Raw genomic sequence first — 25,964 nt, forward strand, 5'->3', positions numbered from 1 at the left:
CCCACCAATTCAATGTTACGTTAGTTAAATGGACCCTTTATCTGTGCATTTACCTTAATTTTTGTGCACATCTGCCAATATGGTTCCAACATCATCTTTTTGGGAAAGTGACGGTATTTAGGATTAATTAATTGTGGCGTTTAATACCACGATTAATTGTGAAAACAAGTAATCGTGACATCTCTACTTGAATATGTTGGAGTTTTATTTGCTGTTTCCTATTATTATCATTGTGTTAATCAATAAATAACGACTGATCCTCAGTATATCGATGAAGTAGACAGACTGGCGGTAGATTTGACAGTTTTATTCAGTATATCGTCACACACTGTTAGAACAGGCTGGTTTAGTTAGGTCACACACATACATACATACATACATCCACACATACACACTCACTATTAATTAGGTAATACTAATAATTAGCATCGTTATCATCATCATCATCATCATCGTCGTCATCGTCATCATAATATTTAGGGATTTTAAAGGCCGGTCTCTTCTCTGCTTCCTTCGACTCCTCCGACAGAAACCTCATGCAAAAAAAAAGGAAGGACAGCAGAGAAGAGATAAGAAGAAGGAGAAGAGAAAAACGTCCTTCAGACAGAGGGGGGGAGGGGCTCTACGAGAGAACAGACTGAAGTTTTAGTTCGTTTAATAATCAGTGGAGTTGCTTCATAGTATCTCCTCATGGAACTAGTGGAAGTTGATCAAAGGCCCAAAATGGTAAAACAAATAAAATAAAATAAAATAAAAATAATGAGGCCAAAAACCAGAGTTGTCAGAAACCTTGACTGGATTCACGTTTCAGGGTCAGTGCAGGTTTAACCCTCCTGTTGTCCTCCTGGGTCAAGGAAGAAAGGAAGGAAGGAAGGAAGGAAGGACAAAGGGAAAGATGGGAGAGAAGAAGGAAGGGAAAAAGGAAGGAAAGATAGAAGGAGGGAGGGGACAGATTGGGTCAATTGGGTCAAAAACGAAGGACGAAGTAAGGACGAAGGGAAGGAAGGAAGGGAAGGAAGGGAGGGGAAAAGGATTGTGGAGAGAAGGAAGGGAAAAGGAAAGAAAGATGGAGGGAGGGAACTGATTGATTCAAGGAAGGAAGAAGAAGGAGGAAGGAAGGGAGGGGAAAGGGAAGGAAAGAAAGATGGAGGGATAGGGAACAGATCAGGTCAACTGGATCAAAAGAGGAAGGAAGAAGTAAGGACAAAGGGAAGGAAGGAAGGAAGGAAGGAAGGAAGGAAGGAAGGAAGGAAGGAAGGAAGGAAGGAAGGAAGGAAGGAAGGATTGTAGAAAGAAGGAAGGGAGAAAGGAAGGAAAGAAGGAAGGGAACAGATTGGGTCAATTTGAGCCAGAAGGACAACAGGAGGTTTAAATGACTGGTTGCCAATAGCAGACTGGTGCATTGAGTCAAAATTAAGTTAAAAGTTGAGCTTTAACCTTCAATTAGTTTGGCTTCTGAATCCAACTGGGCTCAGTGCTGTTCTGTTTCTGAGGAAGCCCAGACTATCAATGCTGGCGGAGTTTCTAAAAAGCCACAGACATCCATCAGATCTCACCAACCAGCTCACAGGGTCTGATGATGGATTTCCATTTATATCCTTGGATACCTGCAGAGTGAAGCACCACCAGCGACTGTGATCAGAGCGTGTGATGCTGTTATTTCCACATGAAAAAGCTGTTTCGCTTTTCACCTGCCGACGATAATGTGTCTGAAATTCACCCAAAGTGCAACAAAACACCTGCAGCCTCCACCTCTTCATCCACCCAGCTGACTTCTGTGTGTGTCTATGTAGTTATTTTCCCACCAACAATCTTGTGACTGCACAAATTGTGACTAAATTTGTATTTCCGGCTGTCGCTGCTTCCAATTAAGACAGTCACTGTATTGGGGTGAAAAGACAATGACATAATCCTGCCTAGAAACCTTGCTGAGTGGAAGTAGATTAGTAGTTCATATACCAACTTTATTTGCTAATTTGTAGTCCAGAACCTTTAATTAAAGGGACAACGAGGAGTTTTGTAAATGCAAAGCGTTTTCACACTACATTTATGAGCCTCCGTGCACCGTGAAATTCTTTGACCGGCGCAAGACAGACTCATGTTTTCATTCATCAAGAATTAAAGTCAGAGGTTGGAAGACGATCACATACCGTCGTAGTTCCGACCATAAACGGTGATTCGGTGGCGTTATTCTCATGACTCGCCACGAAACCGAAAGTAAGGAAACGCTGGTCGGCTCGCCCAGCATTTCCACCACCACTAATAATAACAAAATAACGATAGAGACAAAACGATAGATTTATCGAAAATGGGCCCATTAACAAGTGTGGGTAGCGTAGATTCATCCACATTAATATGAGACTTTTTTATTGTCGCAGAATTTTTCATTCTGCCGCTGGAGAAACTCCTCGTTGTCCCTTTAATTAAGGAATTTTAAAGACAATCTAAGGACTCAAGTTAGTCAAATAAGTCAATTTCATCTTTTATCTTCAAGGTTAATTTAAGGTTGAAACCAAATCTGACCCGTCTGTGTGAATCCAGTCAGTGTGAAACTCTGAGAGGGGAGTAACTGTTCAATGTTTCTGTCCACCGACATTCGATGAAAAACTACAAAAAACGCAACGAAAAGAGAGAAAGACCGGGTTTCCAAAAGGTCTCTCAGCCCTGATATCAGCCTCCTGTTCCTGAAGATCATTTGAAGATTTTGCTGGACAATCTGTTGTGAACAAGTTATTCGAAACCACTCATTGTTTCTTTGTCTACAATTCAACGAAATCCTCAATGAGAGGCCAGATATCACATCAGGCTGATCCCAGAGCCGAGAGCCTTTGGGAAGACCGGAGCTAGAGACACACTTCAGACAACACTTCTCCAGTCATTCTGGTTGAAAGTCCACACCCACACGAGAGCAAGAACAACTCTATCTAATGCTAAAGTAGTAACAGTTGTCAAGTAGAAATGGCACTCTGTAACCATGGAGATATATAACCTTATTAGTTCAGGTAAACAAAAAAACACCACCAACCACAACATCAACCACAACATCAACGGCTCGGTGTCACCCCTTTTTGAGCTTTCCAGAGGAGGTCGTTCAAGCCTCTACAAACTCTTTAAGTCCACAGGATTCAACGAACCGAATCGGATTGTGTTCTGGACGAGAATCTCTTTGACTCGACTCCGAAGTCTGGATCGGTAGGAACCCAGATCTCTACGACGTCCACGTCTGTGAATTTACCAACAGAGGTTTTTAGAAAAGGAAGATTGGATCGTTTTTTAAAATCCATCCATGTATGAATCCAATCTCCAATCTTGTACGCGTTGGTTTCCGAAGCAGTCCAGAAAAACATCCAGCCGCCCAAAATCAGTTTGAAACAACTGTCCAACTCACTCGTCACATCCTTCCTTCCCATGGCAGGACATTGCTTTTGTCATAGTGAAGTCCAACGTAGCGTTGTCCATCGTCATTGATCATCAGGTTATGGGTACCTCTCGTCAACAAAGACATACCCAACTGTCCATCTTGCGACCAGTTTGTGTTGTAATGCAGCATGGACACAGGGTTTAAGGATCAGTCAAACAAGACTCGAGGTCTTTCAATCGAAGAAAGGCTGAATTAAATGATTCAGGTTTGAACCGACACAATCGTCAGGCGACCGCTGTGCCACAGCAGTTGCCGTAGTTACACAGGGAACAGCCTGAGAACATCGCTGTCCTCCTAAATGATATTGCCTCAAGATGCCGTGTTTTTTTACTTTCTAGAGTCTCATTCGGACGGGATTAAAAACTAGAGGGGAGGCGGTGGTTTCATCCAGTATGGTTTTGTGATGGACATGGACATTCAGCGGGACCAAAAACCACTTTTGTTCTCAGAGTCACAACAACACAGTCAATCTAGTTATGAAACACTCGGTGAGACTCTCACGTCCCGACAATATGTCCATCACAAACAAAAGTCCATACATCTGCCTAGAAATTATACAAAACAACTTTGCCGGAGACTCATCAGCACAGCAGTCATTGTGTAATCCAGTGACAATTGTGTGCACAGCCAATGAGTATCCTGCAAACAGCTGGTAGCTAATTCGTCTTACTTTTGGTGCCAAAGCTCAAAATCACATAGAGTGCCGAAGCGGAAGCAGGAAGTAACGGCGCCATGGGTCCTTAATCGGAAAAAGTCTCCATACAAGTGAACGGGAGTGAAAGATTTATTTCTTGATCCGTTTGAATTGCCGTTTTACGATAAACTGCTGATTTCTCGGCATGAAATGTGATGTTTTAAACAGGTAGAGGAGTTTTTCCGAATGAAGGACCCATGGCGCCGTTACTTCCTGCTTCCGCTTCGGCACTCTATTGGTTGGCCTATAAATTGATGTCCTAATGTTTCCATCTATATGATTAGAAGACACTTTACACCAAAAATGTCCAATTTCACATTTGTATGATACAATAAATGATTGTGTAAAGTTAAAACACAAGCAAGCTCTTGGGTCCGGATGGGCTTTAAATCACAGGACGACCAGGCAGCTCCTAAGCAAACCTCGGGTCATTGTGGCTATAATTATTACTGGGGTGGGAGTGATTTATTACCCACGTAGATGCTCCAGATGGAATTCAAATCACTGACAGAGCAGGTATGTTGAAATCACCCCTCCCCTCCCCTACAGGCATAAATCCAGTCTGAATGAGACGTCATTTGAACATTCCCACGATGAAGAGTTCTGGTTCGATCAATCATCCGCCAGTACAATCTGATAACGCTCATCATTGCCCTAGCTGTTGGTTTTTCTCTGGTGTCCCTTTCCAACACACTTGTTTTCAACATCTGGTTTGGATCAACACACATTTGCGAAACTTATTAACACAGCTGTCACAACAAGCTGCAAAAACAAGTGCACTTTGTGGAAGCAGGTGTAAGAAAAAAGTTAAGACACGTCGTCCACCTCTGACCAACTTCTATGTTCAACCTCTAGTGAAAGAGAGAGAGAGTGGAGAGCATCTGGCTTAAAGGAAAATATCTGTCAGCGTGTTGTTGATCAGGTTATTATCACAATGTGGAAAAAGATAGCGTTTAGCACAATTAAAAAGTCTTACAAATGTGTGATGTCATACCTTCGTCAAGCAGGTTGGAAATGACGCATCTCTTTTCAAAAAACTGTCCTTACAATCATCGTACTGCTGTTGTTGGGTGAAAACTTCACATCTGCAATGTGTCGACTGTTTTCCTCTTGACCCTGATGCAATTATTATCGTTTTTGGAGATGTTTTTATTGGATTAATTAGCGTAACAATTGCCCAAACCAAACCATGGGGGGGCCAATCATGTAAACTGGGGTAACAGCGTTTTCACCCAACAATGACAATGTGTTTCCTTGCTTCCAACCCTTCCTGAAGCAGCTGTGTTTCTGGAGGGAGTTATTTACACACTACAGACTCTTGCTGATGAAAAATATTGCTCTTCACTAATTTCAGATGGTGGTTATAAATACACCAGCATGTACAATACAAATGTTACTAACACTCTGTCATTGACAAAATATACTCTACCTTTAAGTCTTTCTGTCACAAAATATCAATATTGACACGCCTATCAATCTGACAGTGTACAAATACATTAATATGTAATATACAACAATGGCCTAAAAATAAATTCTAATGACTCAGCTTCCGCGTCTTTTTACCGATTTACTGATTGAGGTTACTGTCATTTTTAAAGGCCCTGAAAAAGCTTGTCTCGTTTGGTGATTTTTGTAGGATGAAGTAAATTCATGAAGGACTGTGAATGGCATAAAGGAGAGGTGTCTATGAATTGAGAGATGCACAAAGTGAAAGGTAATTTCAGCATTTTGACGGGGACTGAAAGTAGCTTCTGTTGCAGCCGTGTTTTTGCCTCTGACCTCAAATTCAGAGAAAGAGACAAAGACTGGAACGATGACGTGCTCCCATCCCCGTTCTGTTTGGTGCTTTGTTTCTGTCTAACAGCGCCCATTGTTTATTCCTATTTATGCAAAAGCTTTTCTCTGCTGAAAGGCCGACGCACAGGAAGCCGACCGATATCTCCGCCCTGAAACCTTCAATATAGGATCAAGTTGCTATGGACGCATCAAATCTGAGAAGCTGTCTCTCTTGTTTCATAAACTACCCACCTAATTCCGCTTTCCTGACAGACTTCTTCATCAAATCATTCCCTCTAATGAATGAATCAGTCTTCCCTCTGTCAGTCGGAGTGAATCATCCTCCTACATCGGTCTCTTCATTTCCAAAACAGCCAATTTGTCCCCGGCACGTTTCCAAACCCCTGTCACTGCCCAAGAGATAAGTGAGGTGTCTTCTGCTAAATCTTCAACTATTTAAAGTTGTTCTTTTCTTGTTGGTGACAGATGGACGTAAGAAACGCCTATATACTTTCTGTCAGAGGCATAAAGCACCCAAAGGCGACCGACCATGTTCACAGCCTTTATGTGGGACGGGGAGGCGGAGATGGAAGCGATTCTGACGTTTACGACTTGTAAGCATGTACGTCAGTGGACCACTCAACAAAGAACTGGTCGTGTGATGGTTAAAAATCCTGTGCACGGTCCATAGGGCGCTACATCCATTTAACTACATGAATAACAGATTCTGGATGCTGCATTATTCATTGCAAAGTCAGATCAATCAATCAGAGTTTTCATTAAGAACTGGATGCTGATGTGAACACTATTTACAAGTTGGTAAGTTGCGGACACAAGGTTAGCTTTGTGATTGACAACCTGTGTTCAGATCTGTCACCAGATATGAAAAGTGAACGTTTGATGACCAATTTTCATCTTGTGGTCCTTCAGCTAACCATAGCCTCCCTTTTAATCTGTTGCTGACTAGTTGACAAGCTTTCAGTGACTGGTCCTTCAGTTTGAAGGTACCCTGTGGATTTTTGACGTCTACAATGTCCATAGACACGATTGTGCACCCAGTAAATATTGTTTATACAAACTCCACTGATCAACTGTTGGGAATTTCTAGTGAATTGTTGGGATATCGAACCCATAATGCAACTTCTTTGGCATTTTCAGTAGACATTTCCTACCTGGTAAACCCCTACTATGGTTTGTTTTTAAATTTTGAAGCCTACCTGTGTTAAATTTACGGAACGTGCCTTAATAAATAACACCGTGATCAATTTATGAGGAAGGGAATTGACTCAACATATTTTTTAAGCTTCAATGACACACACAATGTGCTTTAGAGACAGAGTGAATGTTACTCCACAGGGTACCTTACCGACTCTTCTGAGGTGCAAACTAAACTAAAGATGAGACAGTTAACTGCGTCACCTCAACCTTCAAACAAAAACAAATCTACGTTATTAGGCTGTTCACTCCGACTGACAATATTCATGATATGATCTAGGGACACAGGTAGCTCTCTCTGTGGTAGAGATTTAGACATTCCTCATTAATAGACAACTCTCCGGTGTTACTTTGTTGGGATCAAAGTAGAAAGCAAGGGGTCGTAACCTTTCTTTGATATTTCACAAATATAGCTGACAACGGTTCTACAGTGGTTCTATAGAGGTTGTAAACGTTATCCACCTTGGATGCAATCTGAGTAAAACGCCTCTCCTCCGATTTTAATAACCCCGGTACTCACCACGCAGAAACCTGGAACCATGGTTAATTAAAATTCCAACTCACAGTTGGACTTGAGCAAATGCTTCCTGTTGAATCTCCTCCTGCGACACATCTGGTACCTGTGCTGGTCTAACTAACAGCTGCTGAACAAGCAACATGTTGTATGTGTAATGTGATGTGACTCATCCACATCTGTGTTGAAATTCCCAGTAACAGAAAGATCTCCTAAAAACAGTTTTATGGGTGGACGCCATAGTTTCGTTTTCTCTTCATCCCTTCTTTAGATGATGAATGGTTTGATCTGCCTGTTTCTGTCGATCACACGGTCTCCATGACAATGACGACTTCACCGTTGTCCTCTGACGTCGGCGTGGTGGTGGAGGTGGGGTTACACAGTGTGAGTCCTTCCCCTGTGGTTATCTGACCTCTGGCGGGGCAGTCCACGCTATCATGGAGATCAGTGTTTCCACCTCCCTTCTTTTCTCCTCCTTCTCTTCTGCCATCGTCCTTCCTTTCCCCTGCTTCCTCTTCTTCCTCCTCCTCCTCTTCCTCCTCCTCCTCCTCATCCTCCTCATCATCTTCATCCTCTACCCGACACCTGCACACCTCAATGCCAGAGTCACCGGTCAGCCGTCGATGCCGATACTGGCTCTCGTCGGCGCCCATGTCGTCATCCTCATCGTCATCGTTATTGTCCTCGTCCTCTTGGTCCTCGTCTCCATCCTCCCAACTGGGAGGTCCCGGTTCAAAGACGTCCACACAGGGGGAGAAGAGAGTCTGTTTCGGAGGGGACTGAGTGGCACGAGGTGAGGGGGAAAGCGAGGAGGCGTGGCCAGACGACGATCCGCCTTTGTCGGACTGGTGCAGGGCTGTGAGTGGGTCCAGTAGTAAAGCCGGGGCAGGAAGGGAAGTGGAGGCCAAGGCCGGAGGGGAGGGGAGAAAAGGTGAACAGGGGAGGGATGATGGTGAGGATGGGGAAAGGATTGAACAGGGCGACCGAATTGGAGCAAAATTTGACACTGACTCTATGGTTATGGCTGGCGTTGGGAAGGTAAGCACTGGGCCCGGAGAGGACAGCGTACCTGATCTGGAACCAACACCAGAACCAGAACCAGATCCAGAGCTAAAACCATCTGGATCTAGACAAGATTCAAGGACAGCTAGAGCTCCTGGCTGTTGGGGTGAATCTGTCACAGGGCTGGGAGGAACCAGGGTAAAACCCACCCCAAGTGACCATTCTGGGTTCTGGCAATGGGCGAAAGTGGGTGACTTGGGTGCTACATCTGTAACTAGGCCAAGATTTGAATGTGTAGGAGTTAGAACTTGTTTAAGTGAGGAATCGGGAGGGATGGTTTTAGTTTGTGGGTCTTGTGTTGGGGTAAGGTTCGAAGGTACTGGCCCTGGAGCTTGGGTAAGATTTGGCAAGACTTGTTCTAGAGAGGGGGTCAATGACTGTGGAGCTTGGGTCGGGTTTGGTATTTGGTCTGGAGAAGTGTTATGGGTCATGGTGGTGGGCAATGCTTCTAAAGATAGGGTAATGTTTGCAGTTAATGTGTCTGCGGCTTTGTTAAGATTTGTAGGCACTGGGTCTGGAGCTTGGGTAAGCTTTGAAGGTACTGCTATTGACACTAGGGTAAGGTTTGAAGGAACTGGGTCTGGATCTTGGGTAAGCTTTGAAGGTACTGCTATTGACGCTAGGGTAAGGTTTGAAGGAACTGGGTCTGGATCTTGGGTAGGGTTTGAAGGTACTGCTATTGACACTAGGGTAAGGTTTGAAGGAACTGGGTCTGGAGCTTGGGTAAGCTTTGAAGGTACTGCTATTGACACTAGGGTAAGGTTTGAAGGAACTGGGTCTGGAGCTTGGGTAAGCTTTGAAGGTACTGCTATTGACGCTAGGGTAAGGTTTGAAGGAACTGGGTCTGGATCTTGGGTAGGGTTTGAAGGTACTGCTATTGACACTAGGGGAAGGTTTGAAGGAACTGGGTCTTGGGTAAGGTTTGAAGGTGCCAAGATTGGCACAAGGCTAAGACTAGGGTCTGAGGTTGGGAGGGCGGCAGATCCTGTTATCAGGGCCAAAGTTCTTCCAACATCTGGGGACAGTACGGAGGTTGTTGGGCTACCAAGAACGCTGGCTGTATCAAAAGTTCTTGTGAGATTGAGGGTTTCTAGGGTCAGGTTGGCCGTGGGTCTGTCAGAAGTGCTGTTATCTGTTGGGGTAGAAGTGCCTGAAGTGATTTTCAGGGCAGTTTCGGGGTCATCAATACTGATTATTTGAAAAGAGGGGAGTGCTGTGTCAACAACACCGGGACTAGGGAGCGTACTTGAGCTACAGGTGCTAACCATTGGGGTACATGGTGTTAGATCAAGCTGTTGGCTTATGGGGGATGTAGATCCAACAGGAAGATCCAATTCAGACCCGGGGGAGGGCAGAGGCTGAGGGGAGGCCGCCCGGGTAACGACGGCCACAGTAACAGTCTGGTTGGGAACCGGTGAGTCCGTGGCAACAGGTTCCTGAGCCCTGGCAGCATCTGCTTCGCTGATGTCAATGGCCACCTCGACGGTGGCAGCGGCGGCGGCAACCATCCTCTCGTTCACCTCTAAGCAGTTAGCCGCGTTGGTGATGGTTTCCAGGGTGACATCAAGAGCGAGGGGCGCGGCCTCGCTGGGCGTGGAGGCGTGGCTTGTGTCGGTCTCGTACGTGACGGGCGCAGAGAGGGAGGAGCTACACGGAGAGGAGGGGCAGCAGGAGTCACAGGAACAGCTGGAGCTACGGGGAAAGATCGTAGTGTTACAGTTCAGCTTCAATAAACAGTTCAATGCATGTAGTGGTAGTAGTGGAAAGGTTACAGAGTAGGGTCAGATACAACAGTAGAAGTATAAGTATTAAAGGGACATTGTGTAACTTCTCCTGTTATCTATTCACGTATTTGGTTCAAAAGTCTGTTTTTCATTAACCAGTAATCCACAAACTGAAGTGTTCATATCATTAATATCTACATGGAGCGGGTAAGCTCGGTGCTGGCTGCCATGTGGTGTCTCCATGTTTTTACGCAGTGAGGAGGAATGGAGCGTTACACTGATGCTGCATTCACCTGCAGTCGGGCAGACGGCCGTCGCTAACAAACCAGATGTCATTTTAGTCACAGAAGTCCAGAGAAAGCCGGTAAAACGTGGGTCAGGTAAACAATACCACATCGCCATGACAACGTATTGTCACGTGTATTGTTTTGCCTCGTGCTGACGGACCACTTGTTTACATAGAGGCTTGTTTATGTCGTTACGTGCAGCGGCTGTCGTCCGTCTGCCGTCCGCCCGATTTCACGTGAATGCAGCATGAAAAATACGATTGAGTTGCTTGCGATATACAACCGCAATGCTATATGGGAGGAATTCCTACACAATGTCCCTTTAATAAAAGCAAAACTAGGAGTTTTTTCACTAGTATTCACAGAAGTAGAAGCAGCAAACCTCAGTGCTCTCAGTTGCATTAGCGGCATCGTTACCTGTTATCAGAGCTGAGTGAGGAGGGACCGTCGCTGAGCGGCCGGTGGTGCAGCAGTGGACCGTGCTGCGTGAGCAGGTGGGGGTCGACGGTGCGGGGGGGCTGGGGGTAGCGGGGGGTGGTAAACACTGAGCTGTAAGGTGGAGGGGGGGTCGACGGCTGAGCAGCCACCTCCTCGTAGGAGGGCAACTTCAGAGACGCCAGGAAACCTGAGAAACAGAGAGGGAGTGAGGTCAGAGGAAAGTCGCGGATGCTCGTTTGGAATTTCCTGTTACTGAATGTTTTTATTTTTGAGTCTTTCTGGAGCATTTTATTGCCCTCATCTGATAGTAGTCAGGAGAGAGGTGACAGGAAAGTAGGGTATCCACCACTTTATTTTTCCATGATCCATTGCGTCACACCACAAGGGAAGTCGGTTTTAGTAGCGTTCTAGTGAGCGGCTAACTGGTAGCGTTAGCCACCAGTGTAGGTACCAAATGTGGGGGCTCCGGGCTGCCAAAACCGTTGTGACTAAATCTGATGTTTGTTAAGTCTATAAAACAAATTATTGAACAAACATTACTATTTCTGTGTGCATGTTTTTGTAATTAGTCATGGTTATCGTAACTTTAGTTGTTAGCTTTGCTGCTGCTGACAGCTAAGTTATTGACAGCTAACAGCAGCAGCTAAGCTAACATCAGGATGTCAGCTGTCAAAACCCTCCCGTTGTCGGACACGACATGAAACTACTCCAGTTAGCTCAGTCATGTTGTAACTAGGATATCCGCTGGAAAAATATTTTTTTTCATGGGCCGTTCATTGAGTTATTGTTTATTGACACTGCTAACGGCTAACAGCTAACGGTTAGCCCAGCTAATCTAAAATGTTTGTTGAACAATTTGTTTTATAGACTTCATAAACATCAGAGTAGTCACAACAGTGATATAGTGACGTGAAAATGTGACATAAAGCTAAAACCTCGTCCGTATTGTTCTCATTAAAATTACGTGATGATTATAAATAAAGTAATCAAGGCCAATGTCTATCAACCAGTCTATGCTAGTATCAACAATACAGTAACGGTGGAATGGAGTGTCATGGCGACACCCAGCGTCATTCTCCGGAAAGTGGTGGGTAGAGGCAAAGCGTGGCATGTAAGAAAGGTCCCAGGCCAGATTTAGGTTTGGTCACATTACACTTCAGGTCAAAAGAACTGCCCCAAAAAACCTCCTGGTGCATGTAACAAATATTTTTAACAGTGATCATAAACTATGAGCAGCATTCAAGAGCGACACCACAGTTTGTCGTTTGGTTTTATAATAATATACAAGAAACGCTGGACCTTTAACATTTACATCTCCACACATCCACTCAGACAAAGCTGGTTGGTTGGTTGGTAGGTTGATTGGTTGTACTAAAACAGGACTTGCATGCCCTCAATAGAAGTGAATGGAGAGTCAGAGCCAGCGTTTGTAGGACGGAGGTGTAATGTGACCATACCTTAACACTCGGAGGCCACTGGGGCGTTCCCAGTTTGGGATGAATTTGACAGCTGCAATGAGGTACTTAAATAACACAGTGACATCATGTCCTCATGTTCCTCACACAGCCCCAGTGTAGACTGACAGCAGGGACCATCAACTGCAACAGTTATATCATACATACATATGTCTATATTTAAGTTCTACACTGTATACAGGGTTCCTACAGCTTAAGCCAAGTTAAATTTAAGACTTTTTAAGACTTTTTTAAAGCCACTTGAAATGAAATTTAAGACCGACTTCATAATAAACACAAATGCAGAAAAAAAATAAAATAAAACACCACATCAATTACATAGGCTTAGGGACAATTTGACCCACTTTCCTATGTGATCCAAGGTAAAGTGACTGCTACATGAACATTGGATTGTGTCTCTTTCCAGCTGTCCTTTCAAAATAAATGCATAAAAAGTCTGGAAAAAAAAAAACACTGACTCGGGAGCTGTTGGCGGTGAGAAATTTAGCGTTGACGGCCGGCACTAAAACTTCTCTATGTCAGAATGCTACCAATTATTTTGAGATTTGAGACTAATTACAACCATAAAATACCACTTATCATGTGTTAACACTTTTAAGACTGTTGAAAATTTGATTTAAGACATTTTAATGCCAATAAAGGCCTTGTTTTTAGATTAATGAATTCAATGCCTTTTAAGACTTTTTAAGGACCTGTAAGAACCCTGGTATATGAGTTTAAATATTTTCTTTTAATATTCTCCAACAACATTGCAGCATCTGAAATATTCAGGGTAATTCCCCTGTGAGACTGAAGCTGTTCTGTAGATTTCCACTGGCTGTTTGAAAATTTAATTTCAGGAAATAAAAGTTTTTCTTCAGCAAAACAATCTGATCGAATCACAAAGAACTTCTGCAGGACATAATTGGAATAAACCAGTTCAAATGGAAAACTCCACCGGTCTCCCGAGTGGTAAATTTCCACCGAGTCGTCGTCGTCACTTGACAGCTGAGCGTCAAACACAAACAGAAATAAACAACAAAACAAGCGAACAAAACAAGAACTGGCTTCATTGTGTTCTGACGCTGAGAGTGGAGTTTGTCAGCGACAGACAGACGGACGGACGGATGGTTTCTTACTGAGGTCCAGCATGGAGGAGGGGTAGGAGCTGGCCCCGTGGTAGGCCAGCAGGCTGATCTCCCTCTGTCTCTGCTGCTGCTGGACCCGCAGCTTGGCGCGGCGGTGGCGGTAGGCGCAGCAGCAGCTGAACAGGATGAGGACGGTCCACAGCAGCCAGAACCCTGAGCACAAACATTTAGGGATGTTAACAAAAAAACGCTGTTGTGACTCAACTATCAGCCGTGAAATGTCTGTAGATTCACTTCATTGTTAAAGAGGAACTATGCGAGATTTGTCCGAGCAGATTGTCGGGAGAAATTGACTCTTAAAGGACAATTCCAGGCAAATTCAACTCGGGGGTGTATGTTCCTATCAGTTTAGGTCTAAAAGAAGGAATCTGAAGATTTTCAGTTTAATGTCTCCTGTTTTGCGGTAGTTGTGTCTGTCCCTGCGTCGCCACGGCAGCAATGAATGGGAGTGGATGGAAGTTTAAGGCATCTTTATTTATATAGCAGCATTTCATACCAAGGCAACTCAATGTGCTTTACATAAAGACAAAACATTAAAAAAAAGAGAAGCATAAAACAGAATAAAAACAAACAAACACTAAAAACAGAGTTAAAGGCTTAGGCTGTTTACAGCCCTCAAAGCCACAGACAGCGTCAGATGGCTACTCAAACATGCACCCAGAAGTTTATTTACTTCAAGCAAGCCGACATGTTTGTAAAACTAGATCTAATTCAAAGTCTTGCGCGAGACCCAAGTTGACGCACTCAGTGTGTTCATGTGCAGTCGGAAGCTCCCGTTTGTGTCATAAACACAGGAATATCAACTCTTGACTTGCTTCAAGTAAATAAACTTCGATGCGGGGACAGACACAACTACCGCAAATCAGGAGACATGAAACTGAAAATCCTCAGATTCCTTCTTTTAGACCTAAAATGTTAGGAAAATACAGCCCCGAGTTGAATTTGCCCAGAATTGTCCTTTAAAAACACCTCACGCCACAGGATCATCTCGTAGGATGATCTTAAAGGTCCAGTGTGTAAGAATTGTCCTGATTTATCGGCAAAATCTAAATATATAATGCCCATGAATATATTTGCGTAACGGAGGTCCGCGGGTATAGCCACAGTCACGAGGTACCAGTGAGGAGAAGAGACACCGTGTGGCGGTTAGCGGTACTGAAGTTAAACTCACTCGCCCATAAAAGACGTGCTAACCAATACGCCAAGTGGTCATTGACCGCTTGGTGAAACGGTTAGCATCGTCGCCCGCAGTGCTGGTCGACCCGGGTTCGAAACTCACTCAGGCCAGACAACACTGGTCACATTTGTATAAGTGTATAATTGCTTTAAAGGGATAGTTCAACATTTTGTCAAATTGGCCCATTGCCATAATCGCTATAGTCATAGCAGTAGGTTCGTTACCTTTAATTGTCGGTGCAAGCTATTTTTTAGAACGGCTACGCTACGGAGGCTCATTACCAGACAGAGTTGTTTTAGAGGGAAATTCATGCAAAACCGCTGATGCGCGTTGCCTTCAGGGACAGTTTTTCATCAAGCAGTCTCTGTATTTCCCTCTAAAACAACTCTGTGTGGTAACGTTGTGTTATTATCTCATAGCGTGGTGAATGTGCAGGTCACAACTTGTCCACCAGAGCGTTGTGGAGTTGTTGGATTGTGTATTTGATGAGTTTGATGAGGGAAATCAAGAAATCCCATGAGCCTCCGTAGCGTAGCTCTGAGCAGCTCACGGCTCTGCTCCGCCGTTCTAAAAATAGCTTGCACCGACAATTAAAGGTAACAAATCTTAGATCTTCACCTCATCGCTCCATTCTCCTGAAATACTCCCAGTCGTCCCAATCGGACGCCATTTTACACACTGGACCTCTAAGAGCCATCAGAGAATCGGGCGTTTGTTGAAGGGGCAAAATCAGCCAGATTATCTGTATCTGTTGCATGAGGTTTAAAGGGATAGTTCACCCAAAATTGAAATTTCACTCATTATCTACTCACCCTCATGTGGACTAAGGGCTGGGAGAAGTTTCAGAGTCCTCCGTGGCTTCTCTGAGTTACAGGGGGTCTCGGCGTAGCAGTGCATGTCCATATAACGGTTGTCAATGGATACCAACTGTCTTTGTCCAAAAAGACACACCAAAAAACATCCAAATACCTCCATGCTGCTCGTCTGTAATGTCCGTCTTGTATTGAAGCCCCGAAATGCGAAATTGTTCCGAAAAAAATTAAATAAGTCTATATTTCAAGCCTGTTTGTAGCGGAAGCTTCTCGAAGCTCCTCTTCCTGGTCCGTCCAAATCCCGCGCGATTTGTTCCGGCGTCAATCTCGCGAGATTTGGACACTATGGAGGTATTTGGATGTTTTTTGGTGTGTCTTTTTGTTACGAAGACAGTTGGTATCCATTTGCAACCGTCATATGGACATGCACTGCTACGCCGAGACCCCCTGTAACTCAGAGAAGCCACGGAGGACTCTGAAACTTCTCCCAGCCCTTAGTCCACATGGGGGGGAGGAGATAATGAGTGCAATTTCAATTTTGCGTGGGTGAACTATCCCTTTAACGTGGAAATCGAGTACAAACCAACTTACACCAGAGTTCGTAGTAGTAGGTGCAGCAGCCGGTCTCTCCGCAGCAGTGTCCCGTCTCACACAGGTATCCTCCGTTGGCGTTGGCGCCGGGGCAGTACCGCGGTCTCCCCAGCAGGGGCAGGCTGCCACCGGAGTGGTACTCCATCGCACCCCCGCTATGCCCCGGACTCAGCCCCACGCCACCGCGGCCTGCTAGCGCAACGAGCCGCTAACCAGCCGTTAGCAACTTAAAAAAAGACGTGATCCTGGTTGGGCATCCAACTACATTTTTATCCGCTAAAATACGTTTTTCTGACTAAAATTAGACTTATGGAGAAGGACGACGGGCGTTCGCCGCTAACCACAAGTAGCCTCAGAGCTAAGCTAATCTACATTTTCAGAGCAGGTGAAACGCTTGTTTGGTTGTTTTTTTCTTGTTTTTCCGACTCTTAAGCGCATCACCAGAAAGAGGAAACAGCAATTCGTCCTTTCCAGAATCGTTAGTAATTTGTAAATTTAGATATTAGCGCTGGTTTCGGTGAACGCAGGTGCTGACTCCAAACAAGCAGCTGTGACAGAGGACGGAGACAGGATGACGGCCGATAGGAAGGTCTGAGCTGGAGAGAGAGACAGAGAGACAGAGAGAGAGAAAGAGAGAGAAAATACAATAGTTTATTGACGAACAGCAACGACAGTACGTCACACACACACTCACACACACAGCTGAAATGTCCAACTACTACTACAGGCCTATTTGATATTCATCACTGCACCAGCTCAAACCACAGGCCGACACAATGCTCTCTCTCTCTGTCCATGTCACACACACACACACACACACACACACGTTTGTACTCATCACTGATTTAACGCGTTCTTCTCCGGCCTCTGACCTTTAAGGATAAGTTTACGTTTTGTTCTGATATTCACAAACCAACCACACGCAGCAACTTTATGTATATCTATAGGGTTAGGGTTTGGTTATTTAATGTCCAAAAAAGTTCCAGTTTTACATCTGGAAAGAAAAACATGATCGATACTCACATTTTTTTCTGTCGTACATTTCTACGAAAAGTCAAGTTTGAACAATGGACAGTATAACTTTATATACGTGGTAGTTTAGTTAACTATTTTGCAACTTATGCAACATTAATATTATACGGTACTTCAACTATGACAGATATTCACATTTTACGTTAATGGCCAAATATTTTTTAGTATCAATATGAAATGTTTAGGTTATTTTTAATTAAACCAAGAAAAACTGTGAGAGTCCCAAGTTTTTTAATCTGACGATTTTGCTTCTTTCACCATCATTTACCTACATTACACAATCTTAAAGGGACAACAAGGAGTTTGTATTTGGTTATAAAAAAGTCTCATATTAATATGGATGAATCTACGTCACCACTTGTTAATGGGTCCATTTTCAATAAATATATCGTTTTGTCTTTATAGTTATTTTGTTATTATTATTTAGTGGTTGACTCGTCCAGCATTTCCTACTTTCCTGGTTTCCTGGACGCTGCCCGGCGGGTCATGGGAATAACGCCACCGGATCGCTAGTTAGCATCGTTTATGGAACTACGACGGTATCTGATCGTCTTCCAACCTCCGACTTTCATTCTTGATTAATGAAAACATTCTTGGCAAATGCTTTCGCTTTCATCCGTCTTGCGCCGGTCCAATAATTTCACCTATGACAGACATTCACATTTTATGTTAATCGCCAAATATTTTGTTTAGTTTATTTAGGTTGGTTTAGGTTATTTTTAAAGGTGTAATATGTAGGAATTCCCCCCATCTAGCGGTGCGGTTGCATATCTGAACGTATTCTTGATGTTGCATTCACGTGAAATTGGGCAGACGTCAGACAGACAACAGACGCTGCATGTAACAGGATAAACAAGTGGTCCGCCAGCACGAGGCAAAACAATACAGACGTGACAATATGTTGTCATGGTGATGTGGTATTGTTTTACCGTCTTTCTCTGGTGGAGTAAAATGACATCCGGTTGATTTTGCCGACGGCCGTCTGCCTGACTGCACCTGAATGCAACACCAGTGCCTCCGTCCTTCCTCACACTACACAGTGGTGACAGTTTTAACAGGCCGAGCCCACAGCTCCGCTCAGTTTCCGTGGTTACCTACGCTCACGATGCCACTCAACGTAAAAAAAAATGGCGATGCAACATGGCCGCCTCGGTTCGGTGCGTCGCCCACTTATGTATTTGTAACGACTTGTAACAACTCATTCTAAGGAACCAGAAAGCTTTCATTTGGATGCAGCTGTGATTCCACTTCAGTGAAATACGTATTTATGAAAGACAGATTTGATTTTTGATAATAAAAAGCCAAATAAGTTACACACTGGGGCTTTTAAACCAACAAAAACTGTGACAGTCCCAAGTTTTTAAATCTGGCAATTTAGCTTCTTTTTATGGTATAAACGTATTCACCATCATTTACATCACACAAACTTAATATTTTGAGGTTACGTCCTATTTCATATTCTAAAATATTATCAATTGACGTGTAATAATGAAGCCTCCCTGGTGTTAAATCTTAAAAACCAAAGTCCTGACCCTAAAAAATACAGATGTTTGTTCAGCCCAGAGCTTGGACCTGCCAAAACCTCCTACACACACACACACACACACACAGACACACACACACACACACTGCTGCAGAGTCAAAACAGTTGTGTTAGAGGAGGACTCACAGGAAACGCTGGTGGTCTGTAAAGAGTTTCTTACAAGGCCAAGTTCTGCCTGCATGCTGCAGTGCTGCACACACACACAGACACACACACACACACACACACGCACACACAGACACACACACACACACACACACACACACACAGAGAGACACACACACACTATGAAATTACTGCCTTTGCAGCGTGGTGGTAAACATGATGGCTTATGGTCAGTGAACGCAGCACACACACACAGACACACAGATGTATAAATACACAACATTGCATAGAGGCCATAGTGAACATACTGTACATGTGTGTGTGTGTAGCCTATATATATATATACTCACAATTTACACACATACACACACATTTGTATAGGCTATTATAGGAGGACACACATTATGATTATGGTATGAATGCAGTGTGTGTGTGTGTGTGTGTGTGTGTGTGTGTGTTGAGTGTGTGCATTATGTGTGTGTGTGTGTATCAGTCTGCAGACGATCCCTCCAGCTGCTGTTGTTGCTGTTGTTTGTTAGCGGTGTGATAGATAATAAACAGAAAGAGCCGTACCACTCCTCCGTCTCAGTCCGCCGCCGCTGTTGTCCGGGTGATCGCTGCTGCTGGTCGGTCGCTGTGTTGTCGGTGCTGCTCGGTACCTCCGCGGCCTCCTGCTGCTCCTCCTCCTCCTCCTCCTCCTCCTCTTCCTCCTCCTGCTGCTGCTGCTGCTCCTCTCCCTCCTCCTCTCTCTGGTCGCTCCGGTTCCCCGCCTCCTCGCTCTCCCTCCTCGGTGTGACCCTCCGCCAGCTCCGCCGCCATCAGCGCCAAGCGGCTCGTCAACAAGTCCCCGCGGCGCAGCCAGCACTCACTTCCGCCCTGTCGCTAGTGTGGCTTTCAAAATAAAATAAAAAAACCCTCTCATTTAAAGGTATAATATGTATGTAGCGGTGCGGTTGTATTCTTGATGCTGCATTCACGTGAAATTGGGCAGACGTCAGACAGCCGCTGCACATAAACAAACCTCCTAATGGGATTTCTTCTTGGTTTCAACTCATCAAATACACAATCCAACAACTCCACAACAACGCTCTGGTGGACAAGTTGTGACCTGCACATTCACTACGCTATGAGATAATAACACAACGTTACCAGACAGAGTTGTTTTAGAGGGAAATTCATGCAAAACCGCTGATGCCGCGTTGCCTTCAGGGACAGTTTTTCATCAAGCAGTCTCTGCATTTATCTCGAAAACGGCTCAGTTTCGTTATTCGTTATTATTATCTCATAGCGTGGTGAATGTGCAGGTCACAACTTGTCCACGAAAGTGTTTTGGAGTTTTGGGATTTTGTATTTGATGAGTTTGATGAGGGAAACCAAGAAATTCCCTTAGCCTCCGTAGCGTAGCTCTGAGTAGCCTGCTGCTTCGCTCCGCCGTTCTAAAAATATCTTGCACCGACAAATAAAGGTAACGAACCTACTGCTATGACTATAGCGATTATGGCAATGGGCCAATTTGCCAAAATGTTGAAAGGTATAATATGTAATTCCCCCCATCTAGCAGTGCGGTTGCATATCGGAACTTATTCTTGATGCTGCATTCACGTGAAATTGGGCAGACGGCAGACGGACGACAGCCGCTGCACATAAACAAGCCTCTATGTAAACAAGTGGTCCAGGTGATTAAAATGGCACAAGAAAATACTTGCAAAGGCGGTTTGTCCTGCTATACTTCCTGTAGAAACTAATACACACTCTCTGGTGGTTAAAGGTACATTGTGTAGGAATTACTCCCATCTAGCGTTGCAGTTGTATATCGCAAGCAACTCAATCGTATTTTTCATGCTGCATTCACGTGAAATTGGGCGGACGGCAGACGGACATCAGCCGCTGCACGTAACGGCATAAACAAGCCTCTATGTAAACAAGTGGTCCATCAGCACAAGGCAAAACAATAGTACACGTGACAATATGTTGTCATGGCGATGTGGTATTGTTTTACCGGCTTTCTCTGGACTTCTGTGACTAAAATGACATCTGGTTTGTTACCAATGGCCGTCTGCCCGACTGCAGGTGAATGCAGCATCAGTGTAACGCTCCATTCCTCCTCACTGCGTTACCGCGGTGACTTTTCACAGACGCCACCTCCACCTGAGCCGACAGCTCCGGTGTCTCCGCTGAGTTTCCGTGGTTTCCTACCGTCACGCTGCCAAGTTGTGACCTGCACATTCACCACGCTATGAGATAATAACACAACGTTACCAGACAGAGTTGTTTTAGAGGGAAATTCATGCAAAACCACTGATGCGCGTTGCCTTCAGGGACAGTTTTTCATCAACAGTCTCTGTATTTCCCTCTAAAACAACTCTGTCTGGTAACGTTGTGTTATTATCTCATAGCGTGGTGAATGTGCAGGTCACAACTTGTCCACCAGAGCGTTGTGGAGTTGTTGGATTGTGTATTTGATGAGTTTATGTTCACTGAGCAGCTCGCGTTTCTGTCCTGTGGATCTCAAGACAACATGCACCGATAATTAAAGGTAAAGAACCTACTGTGGATTATGGTGATAGGAGAATTTGCCAAAATGTTGAACTATCCCTTTAATTAAAAAAAAAATCTTGCATAGTTCCTCCTTAAAATAGCTGAAATTAGGAAATGACATTATTTTCCATTGACATCATCAAAGAAAGATACTATATAAAAAAAATGCTTATTGTCACATTAAAAAAACCCAAAACGTGTTGAGCTTTTATTTTGTAAAGAAGAATCGACTCTTTCTGAAACCGGAAGTTCATCGCCTCTATATTTGCTCCAGCTTGACCGACCCGCCATTACAGCCGCCAGAAGCAGCACCGAGTCCTGCAGAGGAGACGAACCGAGCCTGAACAACAGGAGGAAACAACAGAAACTGGTTCATGTTTCACACCGATGATGATGATTTAAATTAAAATATTATATTATTTATCTAACATTTGTGTTTCTGTGGCGGCGGTGGAGGAAACAGGCGGACAGGACGGAAACAGCAACACGTTCATATTAACGTGGTGTCGATAATAAATCGTAGTAGTGATGAAGAAAAAAAAACACACAGGGATGATGGATTCTCATGGCGGACGCACTGGCGTGTGATTGGCCCGCGGTGACAGGCTGCGGGCCAATCAGAGCGCACGCTGGGAGAAGCTGCCGCTCGTAGCAACAAGAGGCAACTTCTTCTTTTTTTCTTTTTTTTTTAAATCACAGCTGCAGGAAGAAAAAAGGGAAAAAGAAAAGTTAGAAAACTGAACTGAGAGTTTCTGTTGAGCAACATGTAACTTTTTTTTTTTCCAACACCTCACTTCTATTCAGACAGATGTAGAAAAAAATACAAGTCCTTCATTTTAAATGGGTAAATATGAGATTATCACAATATAAGTAATTACAAATTCACTGTTTATTGATGTTTACGGAAGATATTCATGATTATCAACAATCAATCAATTTGTTTATTTCGGGCATGTCAATTTAAATCATCATCATCACACTTCATCATCAAATAACAATTATTATTATCATTTAATACAGAAATTTAAGTTGTAATATTTTGGATTTCTTTGGATGACACCTCCTTATGTGATGTAATTTAATATTGATAAACCTATTATTGATATAATTAAAATTTAGGTCACAGTACTCAAGCCTAATTACCTAAAATACAGATTTATTCCAAACATGTGACACAATAATAAAAATAAATCATCCTAATCACACTTCAAATCTCTAAATTTGAATTAAATAACTGTAATTTATTGATATTTACATTAATGATGTAATGTTGTGATGCAATGAAGTTTAAAAAAAAGTAGAAAAGGTCAGATTTACCGTTGTTTCCTGATGAGATAAGATGGGATATAACTTTATTGATGCCACACAAGGGAAGTTCACTCATCACTGCAGCACTGAGAAGAAGAAAAGCAAACTGTATTTGGAAAAAATATCATATCATTTATCATATAAATAAACTGATTAATTCCACTTTTGTACAATATTACAAGGGCATTGTTGGTTTAGTGTGTAAAGATCTTCCATAAAAAACATGTTTAATGTGAATATATTTATAGTCTGACTGAATAATGAAGATATTTTATGACATTTTGTGCAGTTTCCAAGAAAATTTCACAACCTCCCAGAACTTTTAAGACCATGGGAGGATAAAACACATCATGAATCTGGACCAGAACAAACCGGTCTACGTCGCTCTGCTGCTCCCTGGTGGCGACAGCATGGAAGAGTCACACTGACTGGAAGTTACAAGTAAATAAAACCAACTCTACACAACATAATGTGTTGGTGTGTTGTGTTGAGAGCAGCCATTTTATCTAACAGAGACTTTAAAAGGGATAGTTCAACATTTATGCCCAATTCCAATTCTAATTTTCATCCCTACCCCCAGCTCTAGCCCTTAAAGGGATAGTTAACCCAAAATTTCACTCATTATCTCCTCCCCCTCATGTGGACTAAGGGCTGGGAGAAGTTTCAGAGTCCTCCGTGGCTTCTCTGAGTTACAGGGGGTCTCGGCGTAGCAGTGCATGTCCATATAACAGTTGCAAATGGATACCAACTGTCTTCGTAACAAAAAGACACACCAAGGAACATCCAAATACCTCCATGCTGCTCGTATGTAATGTCCGTCTTGTATTAAAGTCCCGAAATGCGAAATTGTCCCAAAAAAAATTAAATAAGTCTATATTTCAAGCTTGTTTTGTAGCGGAAGCTTCTCGAAGCTCCTCTTCCCGGTTCGTCAAATTTGGACGAACTGGGAAGAGGACAGACCCTGGTTCGTCCAAATTTGACGAACCGGCAATTTTGGGTGAACTATCCCTTTAACCCTTGAAACGGAGCTATAAGGGGTAGAGGTTGAAAGTCAACCCCTACGAATTGGGACACCCCTTCAACAGTCACATACGTCATCAGTCGTCTCTGCTGGCTTTCACATAAGCAGACGTGACGAGCTTTTGCCAGAAATCCTCTATTCAAAACCATGTTAACTTAATGTGAATGTGGTGGTTTCTGTCCGTAGGCTCCAGAGCCCCCAGGCAGCGCTGCTCCTCTGTCCAATACACACATGAAGCTTCACTTTTAATTCAAACAAACTAATGCGACTGCCACAATTGTTACATTTCATCAATGAGACCAGCATTTATCTCCTAAAAACAATGTAACTACGCGGCGGTAAACCTCTAAAAACCTGCGGGTAAGTTAATTAGCGATCGTCTTTTCTCCCGGGATGACGACGGAGGTTGGCCGGCTGACGAGCTCTCCGGACGGGTGGTGTCTCTGTGACGAGCCGTTGATCTGCTTTTATTTAAGTGTTTCATTTAATCATTTATCGATAAAATAAATTTAATTAAATACATTGTTGAAGAAGTTGTTGCTGTTGCCGACCAGCAGGAGGCAGAAGACCGGAGCTGAGTGAGTGAGGAGAGAGTTGAGAGGTTATTGTGGTAATTACAGGGTTAACGAGCAGCTGTAAACACACACACACACACACACACACACACACACACACACAGGAACAGGAAGCCAAATCACAGGTTTCACTGGTTCATGTTCATGTTGTGTCTGTAAACTGAGGAATCTGCCGAGTTCAAGTACCAACGACCGCTGACGGCCCCGCCCACCTGAGTGTGTGTGTGTGTATTAGTGATGCGCGGGCTGACCCGTAGCCCGCGGGTCCCGCGGGTCAGCCCGCGGGGCGGGGCGGTGCGGGTCAAGAAATCTTTACTTTATTTGCGGTGCGGGTCGGGGCGGGTCATTAAAAAAACTGACGATGAAGTCCAGAGTGTGTTATCAGGGCCGCGCTGATGTTGACGGGAAAGCCGGCGGAGGTGTGAGGGAACCGGATGAGACGGCGGCTGGGCGCATCAGCAGAGCGGGGCTGGTTTCACTGAGAGCAGGGACTGGGGAGGACGAGAGGCGGCGGCCACCGCGGCTGCTACACGCTGCACTGTGACTCTCCCACTCCTCACGAGCTCCACAGTCCACACACTGACAAGCTACCGGCAACACAGCACCTCTGTCTGCCCTTTCAAAGTAAAAAAAGGCCGCTGTCTGATGTTTAATAGCAGCGGGGCGGGTCGGGGCGGGTTGTGAAAATAGATGCGGTGGTGCGGGGCGGGCTGGGGCGGGTCAAAATACTTCATAGATGCGGGACCCGCGGGTTGGAAAAAAACCCGGCCCGCGCATCACTAGTGTGTATATATGTGTGTGTGTGTGTGTCTGTGTGTGTGTGTGTGTATATGTGTGTGTGTGTCTCCTCTGAAACAGATGTTAAACACACAAATCACCAGACGCTTCACTGCCCTCCTTCATCCTCCTCCTCCTCCTCTTCCTCTCTGCAGCTCAAGTCAAAGGTTGATCACTGAGGTGGAGCGAAGGCAGTCGAAGACGATCAATTAATACTGTATGATCGTCATCAATTATTGATTCTTGTTCCTTTCGTCCAGAAAAATATAAAAATATGGTTAAAAAATACACTAATGTTCAGTTTTTGTGACAGTCGTCGACTTTAGAAGCTCATTTTCTGCTTGAAACAATAATAGTCCAGGCAAAATAGCGTTTTCAAACAGACTAATTATAATAGAATGTTTTTCACCATACATCATTTCTTTGAGGTGTCCAGAACAACATACTAAAAGTCCTAAGAAATCCTAGTTGGGGAAATATGTTTAATTCTCATCGATCCAAGATTGATTTACTGTATATAAAGTCTATGGTGCCAATAAGGCCAGACAACAACACACCCCAATGGGGCTGTTTTTTCCCTTTACTCCTATCACAATGAAACTTTACACAATGAAAGTATCTATGAAATGTAACATTTTTTGTATTACAAGTTTCTTTGAAAATAAATTTGAATATGCAAATGAGCCATACACTAATCAAATATGCCCAAAATACACCCGAAAAGGCTTATTTTTTTCCTTTACTCCTACCAC

General features: G+C 43.9%; 1 protein-coding gene across 1 annotated transcript; it reads right to left on the reverse strand.

Annotated features, from left to right (window-relative positions):
* Window positions 1-292: 292 nt before the first annotated feature.
* LOC146968541 (uncharacterized) lies at window positions 293-16,601 on the reverse strand. The gene is made up of 7 exons (XM_085806270.1): window positions 16,314-16,601; window positions 13,725-13,886; window positions 11,111-11,318; window positions 9,603-10,374; window positions 9,287-9,344; window positions 1,359-9,220; window positions 293-830 (listed from the first exon to the last, which is right to left on the reverse strand). The coding sequence occupies exons 1-6, from the start codon at window positions 16,456-16,458 to the stop codon at window positions 7,926-7,928; spliced, it is 2,640 nt and encodes an 879-aa protein (XP_085662396.1). The 5' UTR covers window positions 16,459-16,601; the 3' UTR covers window positions 293-830; window positions 1,359-7,925.
* Between the last annotated feature and the right edge of the window lie 9,363 nt (window positions 16,602-25,964).

This window comes from Trachurus japonicus, chromosome 18, assembly GCF_045865225.1.
Source record: "Trachurus japonicus isolate A0001 chromosome 18, Traja_1.0".
Taxonomy (NCBI): domain Eukaryota; kingdom Metazoa; phylum Chordata; class Actinopteri; order Carangiformes; family Carangidae; genus Trachurus; species Trachurus japonicus.

What these genes read in the sequence shown, in the direction of transcription:
- LOC146968541 (XM_085806270.1), bottom strand. Translation starts at nt 16,458, where the DNA reads ATGGAGTACCACTCCGGTGGCAGCCTGCCCCTGCTGGGGAGACCGCGG. An exon ending in CAATCTTGGCACCTTCAAAC is followed by an intron (nt 9,345 to 9,602) that starts CTTACCCAAGAC and finishes GTACCTTCAAAC; the next exon opens with CCTACCCAAGATCCAGACCC. An exon ending in CCTAGCGTCAATAGCAGTAC is followed by an intron (nt 9,221 to 9,286) that starts CTTCAAAGCTTA and finishes CAATAGCAGTAC; the next exon opens with CTTCAAAGCTTACCCAAGCT.